Source organism: Geotrypetes seraphini, chromosome 4, assembly GCF_902459505.1.
Source record: "Geotrypetes seraphini chromosome 4, aGeoSer1.1, whole genome shotgun sequence".
Classification (NCBI taxonomy): domain Eukaryota; kingdom Metazoa; phylum Chordata; class Amphibia; order Gymnophiona; family Dermophiidae; genus Geotrypetes; species Geotrypetes seraphini.
Genome location: NC_047087.1, coordinates 99143089 through 99162990, shown reverse-complemented (window position 1 = coordinate 99162990; position 19902 = coordinate 99143089). Strand labels below are relative to the sequence as shown.

Genomic DNA, 19902 nt, shown 5'->3' with positions numbered 1-19902 from the left:
TAAGCTAGACTCAGTAAGGAGGCCTTGATTAACCAGTCATCTAAATATGGGAAGATATGAAAGCCATACATGCACAGGGTTGTGGCTACCACTGTGAGATACTTGGTGAAGACTCACAGAGCAGAGGTGAGGCCGAAAGGAACTACTTTGTATTGGAAGTGTCGAGACCTTACTCATAGAAACATAAACATAGAAACATAGAATATGACGGCAGAAAAGGGCTATAGCTCATCAAGTCTGCCCACGCTAATGACCCACCCCCAGACTTCACCCGGCTAGAGATCCCACATACATATCCCATTTCTTTTTGAAATCAAGCACGCTGCTGGCGTCAATCACCTGCAATGGAAGTTCATTCCAATGATCGACTACCCTTTCGGTGAAGAAATACTTCCTGGTGTCGCCATGAAATTGCCCACCTTTGATTTTCAGCGGATGACCTCTTGTGGTTGAAGGTCCTTTAAGAAAGAAGATATCATCTTCCACCTCGATGCGGCCCGTGATATATTTACAAGTCTCAATCATGTCCCCCCTCTCTCTACGTTCCTCGAGCGAGTATAGTTGCAGTTTATTCAGTCTTTCCTCATATGGGAGGCTCTTGAGTCCCGAGACCATCCTGGTGGTAATTCGCTGAACCGACTCGATTCTCCGCACATCTTTTTGATAATGTGGTCTCCAGAATTGAACACAATATTCAAGATGAGGTCTCACCATGGATCTGTACAGGGACATTATGACTTCGGGCCTCCGGCTGACGAAACCTCTACGGATGCATCCCACCATTTGTCTAGCCTTGGATGCAGCTTTCTCCACCTGCTTGGTAGTTTTCATGTCTTCACTAATGATTACTCCCAAATCTCGTTCTGCCCTAGTCCTAGCTAAGGTCTCACCATTCAGAGTGTAAGTTCTGCATGGGTTTTTGCTGCCAAGGTGCATGACCTTACATTTTTTGGCATTAAAGCCCAGCTGCCAAGTCGAGGACCAATGTTCCAATAAGAGCAGGTCCTGCTCCATACTGTCAGGTAAGGTGCTGTTATCTACTATGTTGCATAGTTTGGCGTCGTCGGCAAATAGTGTTATTTTACCTTGAAGCCCTTGAGTCAGGTCTCTTATGTATATGTTGAAAAGGATCGGTCCCAAGACCGATCCCTGTGGCACTCCACTGGTCACCTCCGATGTATTGGAGGGGGTACCGTTAACCACCACCCTCTGGATTCTACCGCTGAACCAGTCATTGACCCATGTCGTCAATATCACTCCCAATCCCATCGAAGTCATCTTGCTCAACAATCTGCGGTGCGGGACGCTATCAAAAGCTTTGCTGAAGTCCAAGTACACGACGTCTAGAGACTTCCCCATATCCAGTTTCCTTGTAACCCAGTCAAAGAAGCTGATCAGATTGGATTGACAGGACCTTCCCTTTGTGAATCCATGCTGCTGGGGATCCTGTAGATTCTCCTCGGTCAGGATCGTATCTAATTCCTGTTTAATAAGTCTTTCCATGAGTTTTCTCACTATTGAGGTGAGACTGACCAGTCTGTAATTCGCAGCTTCCGTTCTGCAACCTTTTTTGTGCAATGGAATGACGTTAGCTGTTTTCCAGTCCATGGGGACTTTTCCGGTACTTAGGGAAAGATTGAACAGCACGGATAGCGGTTCCGCCAGGACATCACACAACTCCCTAAGAATCCTGGGGTGTAGATTGTCCGGTCCCATGGCTTTGTTCACCTTGAGTTTTGATAGTTCGCCAGGGACGCTGCTGGGTATAAACTTGAAGTTTTGAAACGGGTCTTCCGAGGTTTGCCTTGCTTGCAGTTGTGGACCAGTCCCCGGTGCCTCACAAGTAAAGACTGAGCAAAAGTATTCATTTAGTAGTTTGGCTTTATCAGAATCCGTTTCTGCATAGGTCCCGTCTGTTTTCCTGAGACGTACTATCCCATCTGTGTTTCGTTTCCTGTCGCTAATGTATCTGAAGAAGGATTTATCCCCTTTTTTAATGTTTTTCGCTAGTTGTTCTTCTGTTTGAATCTTGGCCTCTCTGACTGCCGCTTTGACTGCTTTAGACCTGGTCAGATAGTCTTCTTTTGTCACCCTGTTTCCTGTATGCTTGTAGGAAATAAAAGCTTTTTTTTTTTCCTTGACAAGATCCGAGATCTCTGCAGAGAACCACTGGGGCTTGTTCTTCCTCCGTCGTTTGCTTACTGTTTTTATATAGCGGTTTGTTGCCATTCAGTTGAGGATGGGCTGCAGAAGACTTCGATGGCTGGGTTGGTTTAGATGGGCTGGAGTTAGCTTTGATGGAGACTCCAGTAGATGGAGCCTAAACACAGTACCAGGCAGAGCTCTGGGTTTTTGGCCCAGAAATATCTAAGAAAAAGGACAACTTTAAATCATTAATTTATAGAGAGTATACAGTTGGGCAGACTGGATGGACCATTCAAGTCTTTATCAGCTGTCGTTTACTATGTTTATATCAGGCTGGGCTGAGGCTGAGACCAGCTGCATCGAAAGATGCAATGTCTGAGACTGTAGTAAGGACGCCAACTCCTGTTGATTTTAGCTGTACTTGCAGCACAGGTGCCATACCAATGTGGACAAAAGTACAGTCAGCTTTGCAAACTTCATTCTGTATAACTTCACAGTATTTTAAGGTCCTCAGCGGGCCACCACACACTCAAACCATCTCATTGTGTGGGGCTTTATGCTCCCATTCGTCATTGGACCCATCTATATTTTTTGTATACATGTGTCGCAAATATTAATTTTTAGAAAATTTTTTTTGTATAAATACATATATGCTAAAAGTACTTAGCTTGTGGATTCGACGCTAATCGGGAGGGTAGAAACATCAATCACCCTCCCGATTAGCGTCGAATCCACAAGCTAAGTACTTTTAGCATATATGTATTTATTAATATTTGCGACACATGTATACAAAAAATATAGATGGGTCCCATGACGAATGGGAGCATAAAGCCCCACACAATGAGATGGTTTGAGTGTGTGGTGGCCTGCTGAGGACCTTAAAATACTGTGAAGTTATACAGAATGAAGTTTGGTAAATCAGTGAGATAACATCTTACTGAAGCTGGCTGTTATATGAGAATATTCTTCATTCAAATTGATTACAAGTACTGCCTAGCTTTTCATAAAAATAGTCCATGACAGCTTTGAACCTACTCAGACCCTCTGTAATATTGTCCACCATAAACTTATCTTCTGGCACTAGTTCTTCTTCTTCATCTGATTGTAAACCGCATAATTCACCTTGTCCAATGTACCTAATTGCAGAGGCTGATTTCACTCTACAAAGTATGTTCAATAATTCAACCTTTTCTGGTAAGGTCTTCACTTTTTTTCCCTCTTGGGAGCATTTTCAGTAGCACTAGGAGCCTTACAGTTTGCTGCCATACTGTATGTAATCCAATGTGAACAAAGTTGCTAATATCACGAATATGTTCCCAAAGGAGAGGCAATACCAGATATGGTGAAGTTAAATTTTGTAAAAAAAGGAGAAATTAGGTTCTTACCTGCTAATTTTCTTTCTTTTAGACTCTCCAGACCGGCACAGTTCACTGATGGGTAATAGCTCACCATGACCAGCAGGTGGAGACTGAGTCAAACTTTTGGCTGTAGTACAAGTGGCTGTGAAGTCCCCCCATACAAACAGTCTACCGAAAAAGCCCAAGCAGAACTAATAAACTAAGAAGTGTTAATCATAACAGCAACAGCAACCCCAACAGGAGCAACAACTAATATAGAGCCATACTATTGGAAATTGCATACAAGCCCCTTCAGCACACATCCCCATAGCTCACCAGCTATGTCAGCTGAGCCAAAGCCACTGTTCTTTTGATCTCCCCAGCCCTCACTAAAAACACATGCTTATAACACAGAGGACTATGTCCTTCCCCCAGTATGATGATACATTTTTTATTTTGATTTCATGGCAGACCTATAAGACATTTACAACTGGTCTTGACCCGTCGGTTTTGTTGGGTCACTAGAAGTAATTGCTAGATTTAGTACATGCTTTAGTGATGTTAGGGCATCAATCGGTGTGTTCATTTTAATATCAATGAACTTGTTTTAATATTAATGAGGTTGATTGCATGATGGAGTCCGAGAATGTACGAATGCAAAGAAAACCACGCAGTGAGCCACTGTGTACATCAGATTGGCAAATTAGGTTGTCGCTAAAACAATTCAAACTGGTTTAGCAACGATCGTTAGACAATTGGAGAGTTTAGTGCATCTGAGACTCGGTTGGAAACACTATGAAGTGAAAGGAAATTCCAGGGCAACATTTTTAAATGGTCAGATTCCACAAACTCAATTGGCTTTTGATTTAAATTGTGTGTGGCAAACAACCAAATTATTCTAAAGAATTCAACTTTTACAGGAATATCTCTGCTTAAAGCAGAGGGTGCAGGCTGAATAATTATTGCTCTCATTTAGTTGCTTACCTTCCCAGTCTTCCTCCCATCCCTTGAGGCAGCAATGAGCCCTCCTTGAGCTCCTCATGACCAACCAAAGGATAATGGTGTCTTATGACCAAGTTTGAAGCTTCACAACTTAGGTGTGAAAGATCATTAAGGGACAATTTTCATGCTGCCCATAGAGCTGCAAAGTCTATAGCTATTGTTTTTATCCATTGATTTTGCAGCAGTTTTCAAAGTGAAGTATGCAAGTATTCTAATTTGAAAGCTACTTATATTCCTGACTTTTGAAAATACAAGAATACATTTATTGTCGCAATTCTCTCCCTGCCCTGGGAATGCCTTCTTATAAGCAGGTAAAAGGGGGAGTAATACAATACACACATGCATTTATCTCCATATAGAGTGGGTACTTTCAAAGAGCTCTGTGCAGGTGAACCAGTGCATTACTCACAGTAATAGATGTTTAAAAAACCGACTGCTCTGAGTTTACCTGCATTTTGAAAATGTGCTCCTGGAGTGGGGATGGGTTTGTATTTATGTGCATGTTCACGCTTTCAAAAGCAAATGCTTATTTTTAACTTATTTGCACAAGGTAGTAGGTGTAAATGCATGCAAGTACTTTTTTCTTAGGATAATTTTCACTAAACAAAATTAATTAAAATATACATGGCTAGTTATAAAGTTAACGTCTTACTGCCTACTTTAGCAAATCAGACCCAGAGAAAAATAAAATAGGCTATCAGGGATGATCACATGTAGCAGCAGTGTTTGCTAAATGTCTTGTTAAATCAATCTGGTATTTCTTTGTGCCTATTCTCTTCTGTTTGGAGAAGCAGACTTCTAGCCATCGGGGATGTACTATTCTGGATGTGGGGTTGTCCTGCAACAGCTGCTGTATTTCCTGAAACAGATTCAGAAAGCAAGAGACTTAAAAGCAAGCCACAATATAAATGTAAGTTTAAAAATTGTCCATAATATTTATTACTGTGCCACATCGACCAGAGAATCATATCACTTATGTATCCTAGACATCTGATACACTTTTAGAATTTAAAATTTGCACTATCAGCTTAAATCTTTCTGGGAAAATCTCTTATATAAGAACATAAGAGCTGCCATTCTGGGACAGACTGAAGGTCTATTAAGGCCAGTGTCCTGTTTCCAACCCTGGCTAACTCAGGTCACAAGCACCTGGCAAGATCCCAAAGAGTAAAGCATATTGGTAACTGAAAATAATTGCCTTGTCAATCTGGCTTCAGACCTGGGTATGGAACAGAGACAGTGTCCGTTCTTGATGATCTGCACAGAAACCTTGACGGGGATCTGCCTCGATACTGATACTATAGTTGTTGAATTTCTTAGCAGCCTTCAACACTGTGGCTCATAATATCATACTTATAAGACTGGCAGAATCAAGCATCTGTGGCAAAGTATTTACATGGTTCAAATCTTATTTGTCAGACAGACATCAGTTCTCTTGAGAAAGAGCACATCATTACCTTGGGCACTAAACTGTGGGGTGCCACAGGAGTCCATATTGTCTTCCATCTTATTTAATATTTACCTTAAGTCTCTGGCTGAACTGCTTTGGTTAATGGACACAAAATTCTATATCTTTGCCAATGAGGTGCAACTACTATACCCAGTAAACCAGATCTACCCACAATTTTGAGTAAACTGACTGCCTGCTAATCACAACATAAGAATAGGCAAACAACAACAAACTCTGCTGGAACCCAAGCAAAACAGAGATTGTTTGGCTTCCTAACACAAGTGGGTAAATACCCGACTTAAATATCTTTTGGAAAGTATGAACTCCCCCTAAAATCAAAGGTTAGAAATCTCAGGATACTGCTAGACTTATCACTGACTCTGATCCCGCAAATTCAAACAACCTTTAAAAATTGTCTATTATCTTCGGCAGCTGCAAAATCTCCATAATATTGAAAAGACAAGTCTGACCACAGTGGTCCATGCCATGATAACATCATGACTAGACTACTGCAATGCTATACTGATCTAACAAAAAAAGTTTGCATCAGCTACAATTACTTCAGAATGCTGCAGCTTGACTGTTAGAAGGCTACAAGAGGCGTGACCACATCACACCCTTCCTACACAAACTATACTGGCTACCAGTACCTTACACGGCTAAATTTAAATCTGTATGTTTGATTTTCAAGGTCCTCACACAAAATGGACCAGCATACTTAAAGGAGCATCACTATCTGTACCCTCATCAAAAGAAACTGTACGATGTGACACCCATCATTAAGCCTTCTCCAGTAAGGCTTCTCATAAGTAGCACCCATACTCTGGAATTTACTTCCATGGGGGGCTATGTCTAACTCCAGACTACTTCTACTTCAGGAAGCAGGTGAAAGTTTGACTATATGCTCATTTTGCACCAGGACCAACTTGCCACATATAATAACCAAACCAGCTACTGTATAAACAACCTCCCTTGAGTTTAGCCTCCCATCTGTTTATGCCAAAGTATTCTGTACCGCCCATCTTGTCCCTAATATCTGCATTTAACCTCCAGTGTTACAATGGCCACCATCCAGTCCTCAGGTACCATGCTGGTTTTTAAAGATAAATTGCAAATTACTAACAATAGCTCTCTACGTCCAATTTTCAAATCTATCAGTACTGTGGGATGTATTACAGAAAAGCATTAGCTTCATATCTATGTTATTTGAATGTTGTGAGTTGTTTTTATTTGCTTTTGTTTTTATTTGCTATTTTATTTGTTTTTATTTGTCTCTCTTATTTGAATTTTAGTGCTGTTAATAAATATATTTTTGAAACTGTTTCATGGTAGTCTTATTTTATTACGTTTTAATTTACTGATTTGAACTCTGCCTCATTCATTGTATGTATGGTTATATTTGGTCTTTTTACTACTGTTATGCTGTTAACAAAATTGTAAGTTTTATATTGAATTATACCTGCTGTACACTGACTCTCTTGATAAAGGCGGTTAATAAACCCAATAGATAAATAAATAAATAAATATTTATGCTGCTTAAGCAGTGGATTTCCCCACATACATCTTAATAATAGCTTCTGGACTTCTCTTTTAGGAAGTTATCCAAACCTTTTTAAAACCCTGTTAAGCTAACTGCTTTCACCACATTCTCCAGCAACAAAGTCCATAATTTAATTACATGTTGAGTGAAGAATTATTTTCTTGTGTGGTAAGCAAATTAATGGAAATGCTTTTAAAACAGAGAATGGTCAAATTTCTGAAATCCTATGGTTTACAGGACCGGAGGCAACATGGATTCACTAGAGGTAGGTCTTGTCAGACAAATCTGATCAATTTCTTTGACTGGGTGACCAGAGAATTAATTACAGGATGTGTGCTAGATGTGGTGTATTTAGATTTTAGCAAAGCCTTTGACAGTGTTCCACACAGACGTCTAATAAATAAACAGAGTGCCCTCAGGATGGGTCTCAAAGTGAAAGCTGGGTCAGGAACTGGTTGAGTGGAAAGTGACAGAGGGTAGTGATCAATGGAGACCAATGGTGTGCCTCAAGGATCTATTTGTGGACCTGTTCTTTTTAACATTTTTATAAATGATATTGCTGAAGGGTTGCTGGGTAAGATTTGCCTCTTTGCAGATGATATCAAAATCTGCAATAGAGTAGACATGCTGGATGGTGTAAATAACATGACAAAAGACCTGGTGAAGCTTGAAGAATGGTTTGAAATTTGGCAGCTAAAATTTAATACTAAGAAATGCAAGGTCAAGCATTTGGACTGCAAAAACCTGAGGGAACGGTACAGTTTAGGGGGTGAAGAGCTTATGTGCATGACAGAAGAGCGGGACTTTGGCCACCTTAAGATCATCACATACAATCACAACCAACAGGTTGAAAAGGTGATGGCGAAAGCTAGAAGGATGCTAGGTTGCATAAGGAGAAATATGGCCAGTAGGAAAAAGGAGGTATTGATGCCTCTATATAAGGCTTTGGTGAGACCTCATTTAGAATATTGTGTACAATTCTGGAGGCCGCACCTTCAAAAAGATATAAAAAGGATGGAGTCGGTCCAGAGGAAGGCTACTAAAATGGTGTGTGGTCTTCGTGATAACGCGTATGGGGACAGACTTAAAGATCTCAATTTGTATCAATTCGGAGGAAAGGTGGGAGAGGGGAGATATAATAGAGATGTTTAATACAAATGTAATGTAAATGTGCATGAGTTGAGTCTCTTTCATTTGAAAGGAAATTCTACAATAAGAAGGCATAGGATGAAGTTAAGAGGTGATAGGTTCCAGAGTAATCTAAGGAAATACTTTTTTACAGAAAGGGTGGTAGATTTGTTTTGTTTTATTTATAAACTGCTTTTCCCAAAGATGCGTGAACAATCTCCTGGAAAGATGCCAAATCTTCCCAACGATGCGAGAACAATCTCCCGGAAGAGGTGGTGGAGACAGTGACTGTGTCTGAATTCAAGAGGGCCTGGGATAGGCAAGTGGGATCTCTCAGAGAGAGAAAGAGATAATGGTTACTGCGGATGGGCAGACTAGATGGACCATTTGGCCTTTATCTGCCATCATGTTTCCATGTTTTATATCTATGAGGGGGTTCTGTAAATTTCTCAGCCCAAGAAGAGAATGCCATGTTCAATCAATAATCTGAAACAATGTCAAAATAGAATATTTCATTTCTGTAAATTGGCACTTAATGAAATAAGATAACACTCTTTTCAGCTAGTGACAAAATAATGCTCAGAATTTAGGAAGTTGGTTGGTTTGAAAACTTTTCAGCACCCCTTCGTACTACTTAGTAGAATCATTATATGCCCTTTAGTCCTAGTATTGTTGGAAAGAGTAAAACAAGTGATTCATATCTATCTGCTCTACTCCACTCTGTACTTTATAGACCTCCACTTGTATCTCCCCTGACTTGTCCGTTCTCCAGGCTGAAAAACCCTAGCCACTTTAGCCTTTCCTCAAATGGAAGTCGTCCCATCCCTTTGGTCATATTCATAGCCCTTCTCTGTACTTTTTCTAATTCCGCTCTATCTTTTTGAGATGCGGTGAGCAGAACTGCACACAGTATTCGAGGTGCGGCCGTACCATAGAGTGATACAAAGACATTATAATATTTTGTTTTCCATTTCCTTCCTGAAAATTCCTAACATTCCCATCTCTGGATCACTGATAAATATGTTAAAAAGTAGCGGTCACAGCACAGACCCTGGGAAACCTTGCTATTTACCCTTCTCCATTGAAAATACTGACCATTAAACTCTGCTTTGTTTTCTATCTTTTAATCAGTTCTTATTCCATAATAGGACATTATCTCCTATCCCATGACATTCTAATTTCCTTAGGAATTTTTCATGATGTACTTTGTCAAATGCTTTTGGAAAATCCAGATACACAATATCAACTGGCTCTCCTTTATTCACCCCCTTTGAAGAAATGTAGTAGATTGGTAAGGCAAGAATTCTCTCGACTAAATCCATGTTGACTGTGTTTTATTAATCCATGCTTATGTATTTGCTCTGCTATTTTGTTCTTTATAATACTCTCTATCATTTTGCCTGGCACCGATGTCAGATTCACAGGTCTGTAATTTCCTGGATTACCTCTGGAACCCTTTTTAAAAATCAGTGTTACAATGGCCACCATCCAGTCCTCAGGTACCATGCTGTTTTTTAAAGATAAATTGCAAATTACTAACAATAGCTCTCTAAGTCCAATTTTCAAATCTATCAGTACTCTGGGATGTATACCATCGGGTCCAGGCAATTTGCTACTCTTCAATTTGTCAAATTACCCCATTACAACTCCCTGTGTTAAAGATCTGTTTCAGTTTCTCTGACTCATCAGCATCAAATACCATTTCTTACACTGGTATCTCCTCCACATTTTCCTTGGTGAAGACTGAAGCAAAGAATTAATTTAATCTCTCTGCTATGGCCTTGTCTTCCCTGAGCACCCTCTTTACCCCTCAGTCATATAGAAGTCCTACTGCTTCTTGTCCCAGCTTTTTACTTTTAATAAACCCAAAAAAGTTTTTACTATGTGTGCTTGGTTCCAACACAATCTTTTTTTCAAGGTCTCTCCTTGCCTTCATTATCAGCACCTTGCATTTGATTTCAGCTGGAACCTTTTCCACTCTCAGAAAGATTTTCTTTTAGCTGTAATAGCTTCCTTTACCTCACTTGCTAACCACATCAGCTGCCATCTGGTCTTCCTTCCTCCTTTTTTAATACATGGAATATATCTAGTCTGGGGTTAAATATGATTATACTGGAAAACTACATGTTCAATTTTCTATTAACTACTATACAAACAAAACCTGATATGCAACCATTAAAATGCAGAAACTGTGTGATTAAAAGATAGAAAACAAAGCAGAGTTGAATGGTCAGTATTTTCAATGGAGAAGGGTAAATAGCAAGGTTTCCCAGGGTCTGTGCTGTGACCGCTACTTTTTAACATATTTATCAGTGATCCAGAGATGGGAATGTTAGGAATTTTCAGGAAGGAAATGGAAAACAAAATATTATAATGTCTTTGTATCACTCTATGGTACGGCCGCACCTCGAATACTGTGTGCAGTTCTGCTCACCGCATCTCAAAAAGATAGTTAAATAATTATTTAGCAAAGTGCTTAACCCCCATTGAGAAAAGCTGATCTATTTGACTATCAGGATGGGTAAACCAGTCACTGGAGCATATGACTGGTGAGGAGAAAAGCATACTCTTAGGAAGAAAGATAACCATCTAAAGTATAATAACTAATGTCAAACAAATATTCAAAATACAATTAAAACATACTAAAATGTACACTTTTCTTGATTTTCCTATATACTGCATACAGAAACTTATATTTTAAAAAATCAGGCCTGCCTGCAAAAAAAGTCAAGAAAAAATCAATTCATTTTGATTTCCTGTCAAATAACAGTTTTTATGTATTTTCTAAATTGCATCACATCTGAAGACTGCTTAATTTCGACTGGTAGCAAATTCCACAGTATTGCTCCTTGTATTGACAGCATAGCTTGATGAATTCTTGTTGATCTTACTACATTCAATGACAGAATTTCAAGTTTCATCTGATTCTCAGCGTGCAAAGCAGTGGCGTACCAAGGGGGGGACGGGAGGGGCGGTCCGCCCCGGGTGCCAGCCCTGAAGGGGTGCTCCAGGCCTTGCCATTCAGTCCCCCCACACCCCCGAAGGACCGCTCGCCCCACTGACTTTCCTGCACCACCTGTGAAGCAGCAAGCAGCAGGATCGCGAGGTCAGCTATCCCTGAGCTGCTTGGGCGCTGCTTCCTGCGCCGCGGTCCCGCCCCTCCTCTGACGTCAGGGTGGGGCGGGTGGGCAGGCAGGCAGGCATTCAAGGGGGAGGGGGGTGACAGGCAGGCAGGCCTTCAAGGGGGGGACAGGCCTTCGGGGGGGGTGCAGACCTTCAAGGGGGAGGGACAGGCCTTCAAGGGGGGGCAGGCAGGCCTTCAAGGGGGGACAGGTCTACAAGGGGGGACAGGTCTACAAGGGGGTGGGCAGGCCTACAAGGGGGTGGGACAGGCCTTCAGGGGGGTGCAGGCCTTCAGGGGGGGTGCAGGACTTCAGGGGGGGTGCAGGCCTTCAAGGGGGGGACAGGCCTTCAAGGGGGGGACAGGCAGGCAGGCCTTCAAGTGGGGACAGGCCTACAAGGGGGGGGACAGGCCTACAAGGGGGTGGGACAGGCCTTTGGGGGGGGTGCAGACCTTCAAGGGGGGGGACAGGCCTTCAAGGGGGGACAAGCAGGCAGGTCTTCAAGGTGGGGGGACAGGCCTACAAGGGGGAGGGACAGGCCTTCAAGGGGGGGACAGGCCTACAAGGGGGTGGGACAGGCCTTCAAGGGGGGTGCAGGCCTTCAAGGGGGGACAGGCAGACCTTTAAGGGGGGACAGGCAGACCTTTAAGGGGGGACAGGCCTTTGGGGGGGACCCTGGTTTAGAAGTACACGGAGGGAAGGGGGTGTTCAAAGAGACGTGTATATGCCAAACTTTGGGGGGGGGATGAAGAAATAATGGGTCTGAAAATAGAGGAGAGGGAGAGAAATGATGGACCATGAGATTTAGGGAGGGAAGGAACTGAAAGGGAGAGAAATTGGACACAAGGGATGGTGTGGAGGAGGGATAGAGATACTGGATAGGAGGGTAATTGGGAAAAGAAAGGAAGAGATGGTGGACTCTGGGGTGGTGGGGAAGGAGGGAGAGATGCCGGATGAAAGGGTAGTTAAGAAAAGGTGGATCTGTGGAGGGAGATGAAAAAAAGGAAAGATACCAGACTTCCTGGGGAGGGAAGGGAAATGGAAAGGGAGGACAGAGTTGGCAGATGGATGGTTAGCACGCAGAAAGAAGAAAGAAGGAGACCCTGGCAAGCAAGTTATCAGAAGAAAACCAGAGCCTTGGACCAACAAGATTTGAAATATAACCAGACAACAAAAGGTAGAAAAATTAATTTTATTTTCTGTTTTGTGATTATAATATGTCAGATTTGAAATGTGTATCCTGACAGAGCTGGTGTTGGACTGCAAACGTGAGCTAGGATTTAACAGAGAGAGGAAAAGTCCTTTTTGTTTCTTTATTTTATTTACACCACAGCGCCAGTGTGGTTAGGAGAAGCCAAAGGGGGTGAAAAAGCTATAAAACCCACCAGGAATTTTGAAAAAAATCACCCAACTGGGCAGGAAAATCGAATTGAAAAAACCAATTCAATAGGCTGAATCGAATCGAAATTTTTTTTCCTGAATCTGGCAGCATTAGTTTGCGCTACTGTCTTAGACTTTAGGACCTGGGATTGGGGAGAGATGGCATCCTCAGTACTTTATAATGCAAGTGAAACAAGGATTTGGTCAGACTTTTGAAGGGTCTGCAGAAAAAAAAATTGTATAGGCCGGGGACATGAGACAGCAGGAAATGGGAACTTTTCTTCCTTCTATTTTTGTGAATGGAAAGGCTGAGGATGTCAGAGAGTTCAGTTAAAATATGTGCTTTATAAGAAAATATAATAATGTGTTTTATAAAGTTTGTAGCATAGCTGGCCTACCCAGTGAGGTGTTCCTAATGGTGATGGTGGCAGCGTGTCAATGTGTTGAGAGGAAGAGGTGGTCTGGGAAATTCTGCTGAGCAAACTCCAGGCCCATTTCCACCCCCCAGTTAGTCCACTCCACTCAACTGGTTCACACACTGAGTGGGTCTTTGGGTGTTGTTTTAGGATCTCTTCCAGTGGTTTATCTCCTTCTGGTCCAAGGAAGGAAACTTTGTTATCCTTAGCATTGACCTACAGAATATGTTTGTAACAGCGCTGCTTGTGTGGCATTAGGCTATGTAGTGATCGAAAGAAAAAAACAGTCCTTTGCACATTTTTGCACTATATGGTGGGTGTATGAGGAGATTCACATTTCCTGCACAGCTAAGTCCATGTGAAGTTACCTTGTGCTGTATTTGACATCTAGCAAAGTCTCTGTTTGAAAGGAAAGATCTAAACTTAAAAATGAAGTGGCCAGAAGTTATGGTAAAAGCAGATAGTGTAGCTGGTTTTAAGAAAGATTTGGACAAATTCCTGGAGGAAAAGTCCATAATCTGTTATTAAGACATGGGGGAAGTGTCTGCTTGCCCTGGATCGGTAGCATGGAATGTTGCTACTCTTTGGGTTTTGACCAGGTATTAGTGTCCTGGATTGGCTACCATGAGAATGGGCTACTGGGCATGATGGACCATTGGTCTGACCCAGTTAGGCTATTCTTATGTTATGTTCTCATCTGTAGGGGCCTTTGTTTTCACTTCTTATTTTAATGTATTTTTTTTGGGGGAACTTATCAGTGTTTTTTATAATGGGAACAAAATGGAAGAGAATTAATGTGTGTGGGATGAGGGGGTAACTAATTTCTTCAGCTAAATAATTCAATCCACTTCAAACAGACATAGGAGAACTCACGCACCATTCACACACCCTCCAACCAAAAACGTCAAAAGAAAAAAACTGTTCGACAACCTCCTAGCCATTCGAGCTGCAACACTCGACCCCCAACCCTACAACCAATTGACATCGACCACATACTGCAAAACCTTCAAAAAGAAATAAAAACCCTTCTATTCAAAAAACACATAAAACCGAACTAACACAATCAGAACTGTCCCAAGCATCACCTGCAACTACTCCATATGTACTTCTGATGTCATGACAATTCAGACATAATTTATGTTATGTTATGTTATGTTTGGAATATAAGAAAATTTTCACTGCCTGTTTCTATTCTGACCATTTATTCCGTTTCATGGTCATTACAATAAATATTTTTTTACATTGGGGGGGGGGTGTCAAAAAATGATGGGCCCCGGGTGCCACATACCCTAGGTACGCCACTGGTGCAAAGTTCTCTCTGGCTGATATAAAAACAACAGGATTCAAGACGACAGGACCTTTATCATTTAGTACTTTGAAAATCAAGAACAAAGGGCTCCTTTTACAAAGCCGCGTTAGCGGCTTTAGCGCACACGATTTTTCATCATGCGCTAACCCCTGCGCTAGCTGGAAAACTACCACCTGCTCAAGAGGAGGCGATTGCGGCTAGCACAGTCGGTGGTTTAGAGTGCGCTATTACATGCGTTAAACCGCTAAAGCTCCTTCGTAAAAGGAGCCCAAAGTTTTGAATTCAATATGCAGAACAGGAAGCCAGTGTAAACTGTATAAAATTGGTGTTATATGCTCATATCTGTGATATGCTATAATTCGTGCTGCACCATTTTGTGCACGCTGTAAAGTATGCAACACATACTTAGACAGGTCATGATGTAATGAATCACAGTAGTCAAGTAACGGAGTTATTAACATAGTGATCACTGACCCAAAACTTTCCATAGAAAGATAATCTCTCAACCTCCTTACCATACGAAGCTTAAAAAATACATGCAATATTACGGACCTGATATGAGACTTAAATGATAATGTTGAGTCTAACAGGACACCCAAATATTTACATTGATGAAGAACAGGAACCTCATAAGAACATAAGAATTGCCGCTGCTGGGTCAGACTAGTGGTCCATCGTGCCCAGCTGTCCGCTCACGCGGCGGCCCCCAGGTCAAAGACCTCTAAATGAGTCCAGCCTCACCTGCGTACGTTTCAGTTTAGCAGGAACTTGTCCAATTTTGTCTTGAATCCCTGAAGGGTGTTTTCCCCTATAACAGACTCCGGAAGAGCATTCTAGTTTTCTACCACTCTCTGGGTGAAGAAGAACTTCCTTACATTTGTACGGAATCTATACCCGTTCAACTTTAGAGAGTGCCCTCTTGTTCCCCCTACCTTGGAGAGGGTGAACAATCTGTCTTTATCTGCTAAGTCTATTCCCTTCAGTATTTTGAATGTTTTGATCATGTCCAGTCTCCTCTTTTCAAGGGAGAAGAGGCCCAGTTTCTCCAATCTCTCACTGTACATCAACTCCTCCAGCCCCTTAACCATTTTAGTCGCTCTTCTCTGGACCCTTTCGAGTAGTACCGTGTCCTTCTTCATGTATGGCGACCAGTGCTGGATGCAGTACTCCAAGTGAGGGTGCACCATGGCCCGGTACAGCGGCATGTTAACCTTCTTCGATCTGTTCGTGATCCCCTTCTTTATCATTCCTAGCATTCTATTCGCCCTTTTCACTGCTGCCGCCGCACATTGCGTGGACGGCTTCATCGACTTGTCGATCAGAACTTCCAAGTCTCTTTCCTGGGAGGTCTCTCCAAGTACCGCCCCGGATATCCTGTATTCGTGCATTAGAGTGGACTGAAATATTTCCAACTGCTCTTTCTGACCTACACATAGCACTTCAGTTTTAACAACATTCAGTTTTAACTGATTTTGATGAAGCCATGTTTCAACAAATCAAACAATTCTGAAGGGGTATCAGTGCGTCAACCATCAATTCATTTACTGGGATCATGATATATACTCGGAGGTTTACATCCAATTTTCTTAATTCTTTACAGAGGGACATCAGATATATATTAAATAGTACTGATATTATATCCCCTTTAACCAGATTTAGGGAATGAAGGCCATAATCCAGTCGGGTTTTTGGGATTTCCCAAATGAATATGCATGAGATTTATTTGCATACAATAGAGGCAGTGCATGCAAATAGATCTCATGCATATTTGATGAGAAAATCCTGAAACCCTGACTGGATTATGACCTTTGTTCCGACCCATGCCTTTAACTCTTCCTTTTCTATCTGTACCAGTAGCATAGCTCGGGGGGGGGGGGGGGGGTTTCCCCCTCCATAAAAAATAATCAAGAACATAAGAATATCGTTACTGGATTAGACCAATGGTCCATCAAGCCCAGTAGCCTGTTCTTACAGTGGCCAATCCAGGTCCCTAGTACCTGGCCAAAACCCATGGAGCAACATTCCATGCTACTGCTCCAGGGCAAGCAGTGGCTTCCCCCATGTCTTTCTCAACAACAGACTATGGACTTTTCCTCCAGGAAATTGTCTAAACCTTTCTAAAACCAGCTACGCTATCTGCTCTTACCACAACCTCTGGCAATGCATTCCAGAGCTTAACTATTCTCTGAGTGAAAATATTTCCTCCTATTGGTTTTAAAAGTATTTTCCTGTAACTTCGAGTGTCCCCTAGTCTTTGTAATTTTTGACGGTGTGAAAAATCGATCCACTTGTACTTGTTCTACTCCACTCAGAATTTTGTAGACTTCATTCATATCTTCCCTCAGCTGACTCTTTTTCAAGCTGAATAGTACTAACCTTTTTAGTCTTTCCTCATACGAGAGGAGTTTCATCCCCTTTATCATCTTGGTTGCTCTTCTTTGAACCTTTTCTAGTGCCGCTATATCTTTCTTGAGATAAGGAGACCAGAATTGAACGCAATACTCCAGATGAGGTCGCACCATAGAGTGATACAGGAGTATTATAACATTCTTAGTCTTGTTAACCATCAATTTTTAAAAAATAATTCCTAGCATCCTGTTTGCTTTTTTGGCCGCTGCCGCATATTGGTTTAATTGTATGGTTTATTATGAAACCCAGATTCTTTTTTTTTGGGTGCTAACTCTCAAGGTGGACCCTAGCATCTGCTGTGATTTGGGTTATTCTTCTCAATGTGCATCACTTTGCACTTGTTCACATTAAATTTCATCTGCCACTTGGACATCCAGTCTTCCAATTTCCTAAGGTCTGCCTGCAATTTTTCACAATCCGCATACGTTTTAACAACTTTGAACAGTTTAGTGTCATCTGCAAATTTAATCACCTCACTCGTCATTCCAATTTCTAGATCATTTATAAATAAGTTAAATAGCACCGGTCCCAGTTCAGAGCCCTGCGGCATTCTACTGTTTACTTTCTTCCATTGAGAAAAATGGCTATGCCCCTGGTCTGTACTATCACATCACAGCACACCTGGTTATCTTAAAACCCTTCTCTCTTTGACCTATTAGATACCATTTCTACACAGTAGAAAAAGATTCTCATAGTCCATCCAGTCTGCCTAATGAGGTTATCAGTGCCTCACCTACCACTCTATGTAGACTCGGGCCACCCATGTTTAAATGCTGGTTGTGAAATCACCACCATGCCAAACATGATGGGGATGATGTGGTATATTGCTGACAGCATTCAACTTACCAGTCAAGATGCTTTCCCCTCCCTCCAATGCTGCACAGTTCCTCTAGCTGCAGTATGTGACAATAAAATGAACAACATACTGGAGTTGTCAAAACTTCACCTGCCTCTTGCCATGTGCAGGACACAGACCGTACAAGTCTGTCCAGCAATGGGATCCAGTCCCCCAGCTGGATTTTCTTTCTGCTTTGTATTCTTGAAAGAACCCCAGTAAACCATCAATGTGGTCCTCATGTCAAAAAGACATATCATTAACCCTCTGAAGGATGGTCACTGATGCAGCAGGAGGCAACTAGCACGTATTTTTCACTTGTGTAATATGACAATCTGTACAACATCTAGAGAGGCGCTAAGAGAAGCAAGGTAGAAAACTACCTGAGCATGCCTAAGGCAATCCACTTGTGCAACAAGATGAGTAGTCTCCGTGGTAAAACTATTATCTACATTTCCATTATATCTGCATGGCTGTTAAGGTCTTAATACAGTGGTCATACTGCTAAAAATAAAATTAGTCATTCTAAATGGGGGAGGGCACCTGGGGCAAAGGAGGGTTAAGTGACTTGCCCATGATTTCAAAGAGCTGCAGTGGGATTTGAACCCAGTTCCCTAGGTTCTCATCCCACTGCAATAACCATTAATTCTAACAATTTGGCTTCAGACGGGGAGGTGGAAAGGAGGCTTGAAGGGCTGTTAGAAAAAAGTTAGAGAATAATAGTGACTGAAAGGAGAGATGGTGAGAAGTTAATGAGCAAGATCAAAGCCATCCACACTCACACAGGAATTACCTGCTTCATACTTCTGGGGCAGGTTCTGGGAGCCTATTTTATAAAAGCACTTTCATGCTTACGTATGTTGCTTTAGGTACTTTTTGACTTTCAGTATTGGCATCCTGTTAAAAAATTAACCTCAGAATGTAGGTATAAGATTATAAAACTTCTCACAGGCTGGGAAGAAGCAGCAGAAAGCACATGTGGATGTGCAGATGGTGTATGAAAATAGGGTACCCACACACTGCATGCAGCATATTCCATTTTGCTCACTTCTTAATAGAGAAACTGCAATAACTGTCTGCTGAAGAATGGGAGCTTGGCAATTGCCTCCAATCTCAGAGGTACCTTTAGCCAAAACAAAAATGTATTTTTCAGCTTAATATTGTTGCTAGCATTCATACGTAATAAAGTTTGCGATCTCCTTGGACTACGCAGTCTTCACAGAAAGCTGTGGTGTTCAGCAAAGACAAATTCCATATAAGATACTCTTGCTTCATTTTACTGCAATAATTAGCCATTTCCAAGTGGAAGGGGAACACGAGAGATGTCAAAGCTTCTGTAAACAAATATTCAGAGACTTAAGAGACAGGATAATAGTGGCAGAAAGAGGCGGAGACAAATCAATCTTTATGTAGGTTGTTGGGGAGGTTTTGCATTCTACTACCACTATTACCACTTATTAACAATATTCTTATGAGAAATCCAGTTCATAGAAATTTTGCCTTACAAGTCTGAATATATATCATTAGATTAGACATTTTATAAGACAAAACTGAACACTTCAACTTGACCAAGGTACTTAAAGGATAATTGGTAATGTAATATAGCACTAACCTGCAACCCCTCCCCCCAGGAGAAAGGGCTTCTTCCACCCCCAGAGACCACACAGAAGCCTGAAGGAGCCTTCTGCAGAAATCTGTCCTTTCTCCACATTGATGCCATCTGGGGAAGGTCATCTGAACTCATCCCCAATCATCACCATTGGAAGAGACTAGGCTAGGTATATGAGTAATTTAGGATTGGTAGGTGGCATGTATTATGGTGCTATGGT

At 41.7% G+C, this 19902-nt stretch overlaps 1 protein-coding gene across 5 annotated transcripts in view; it reads right to left on the bottom strand.

Annotated features, from left to right (window-relative positions):
* The window catches only part of CHD1L (chromodomain helicase DNA binding protein 1 like), a 175917-nt gene that overhangs the window by 3706 nt on the left and 152309 nt on the right, over window positions 1-19902 (bottom strand). For all 5 annotated transcript variants that reach the window (XM_033940408.1, XM_033940411.1, XM_033940410.1 and 2 more), the window contains 2 exons: window positions 18457-18538; window positions 3531-5343 (listed from right to left, as the gene is read on the bottom strand). In XM_033940408.1, coding sequence (XP_033796299.1) covers window positions 5182-5343; window positions 18457-18538 — 244 coding nt within the window. In that variant the 3' untranslated portion in view covers window positions 3531-5181. The remainder of the gene's footprint in view (window positions 1-3530; window positions 5344-18456; window positions 18539-19902) is intronic.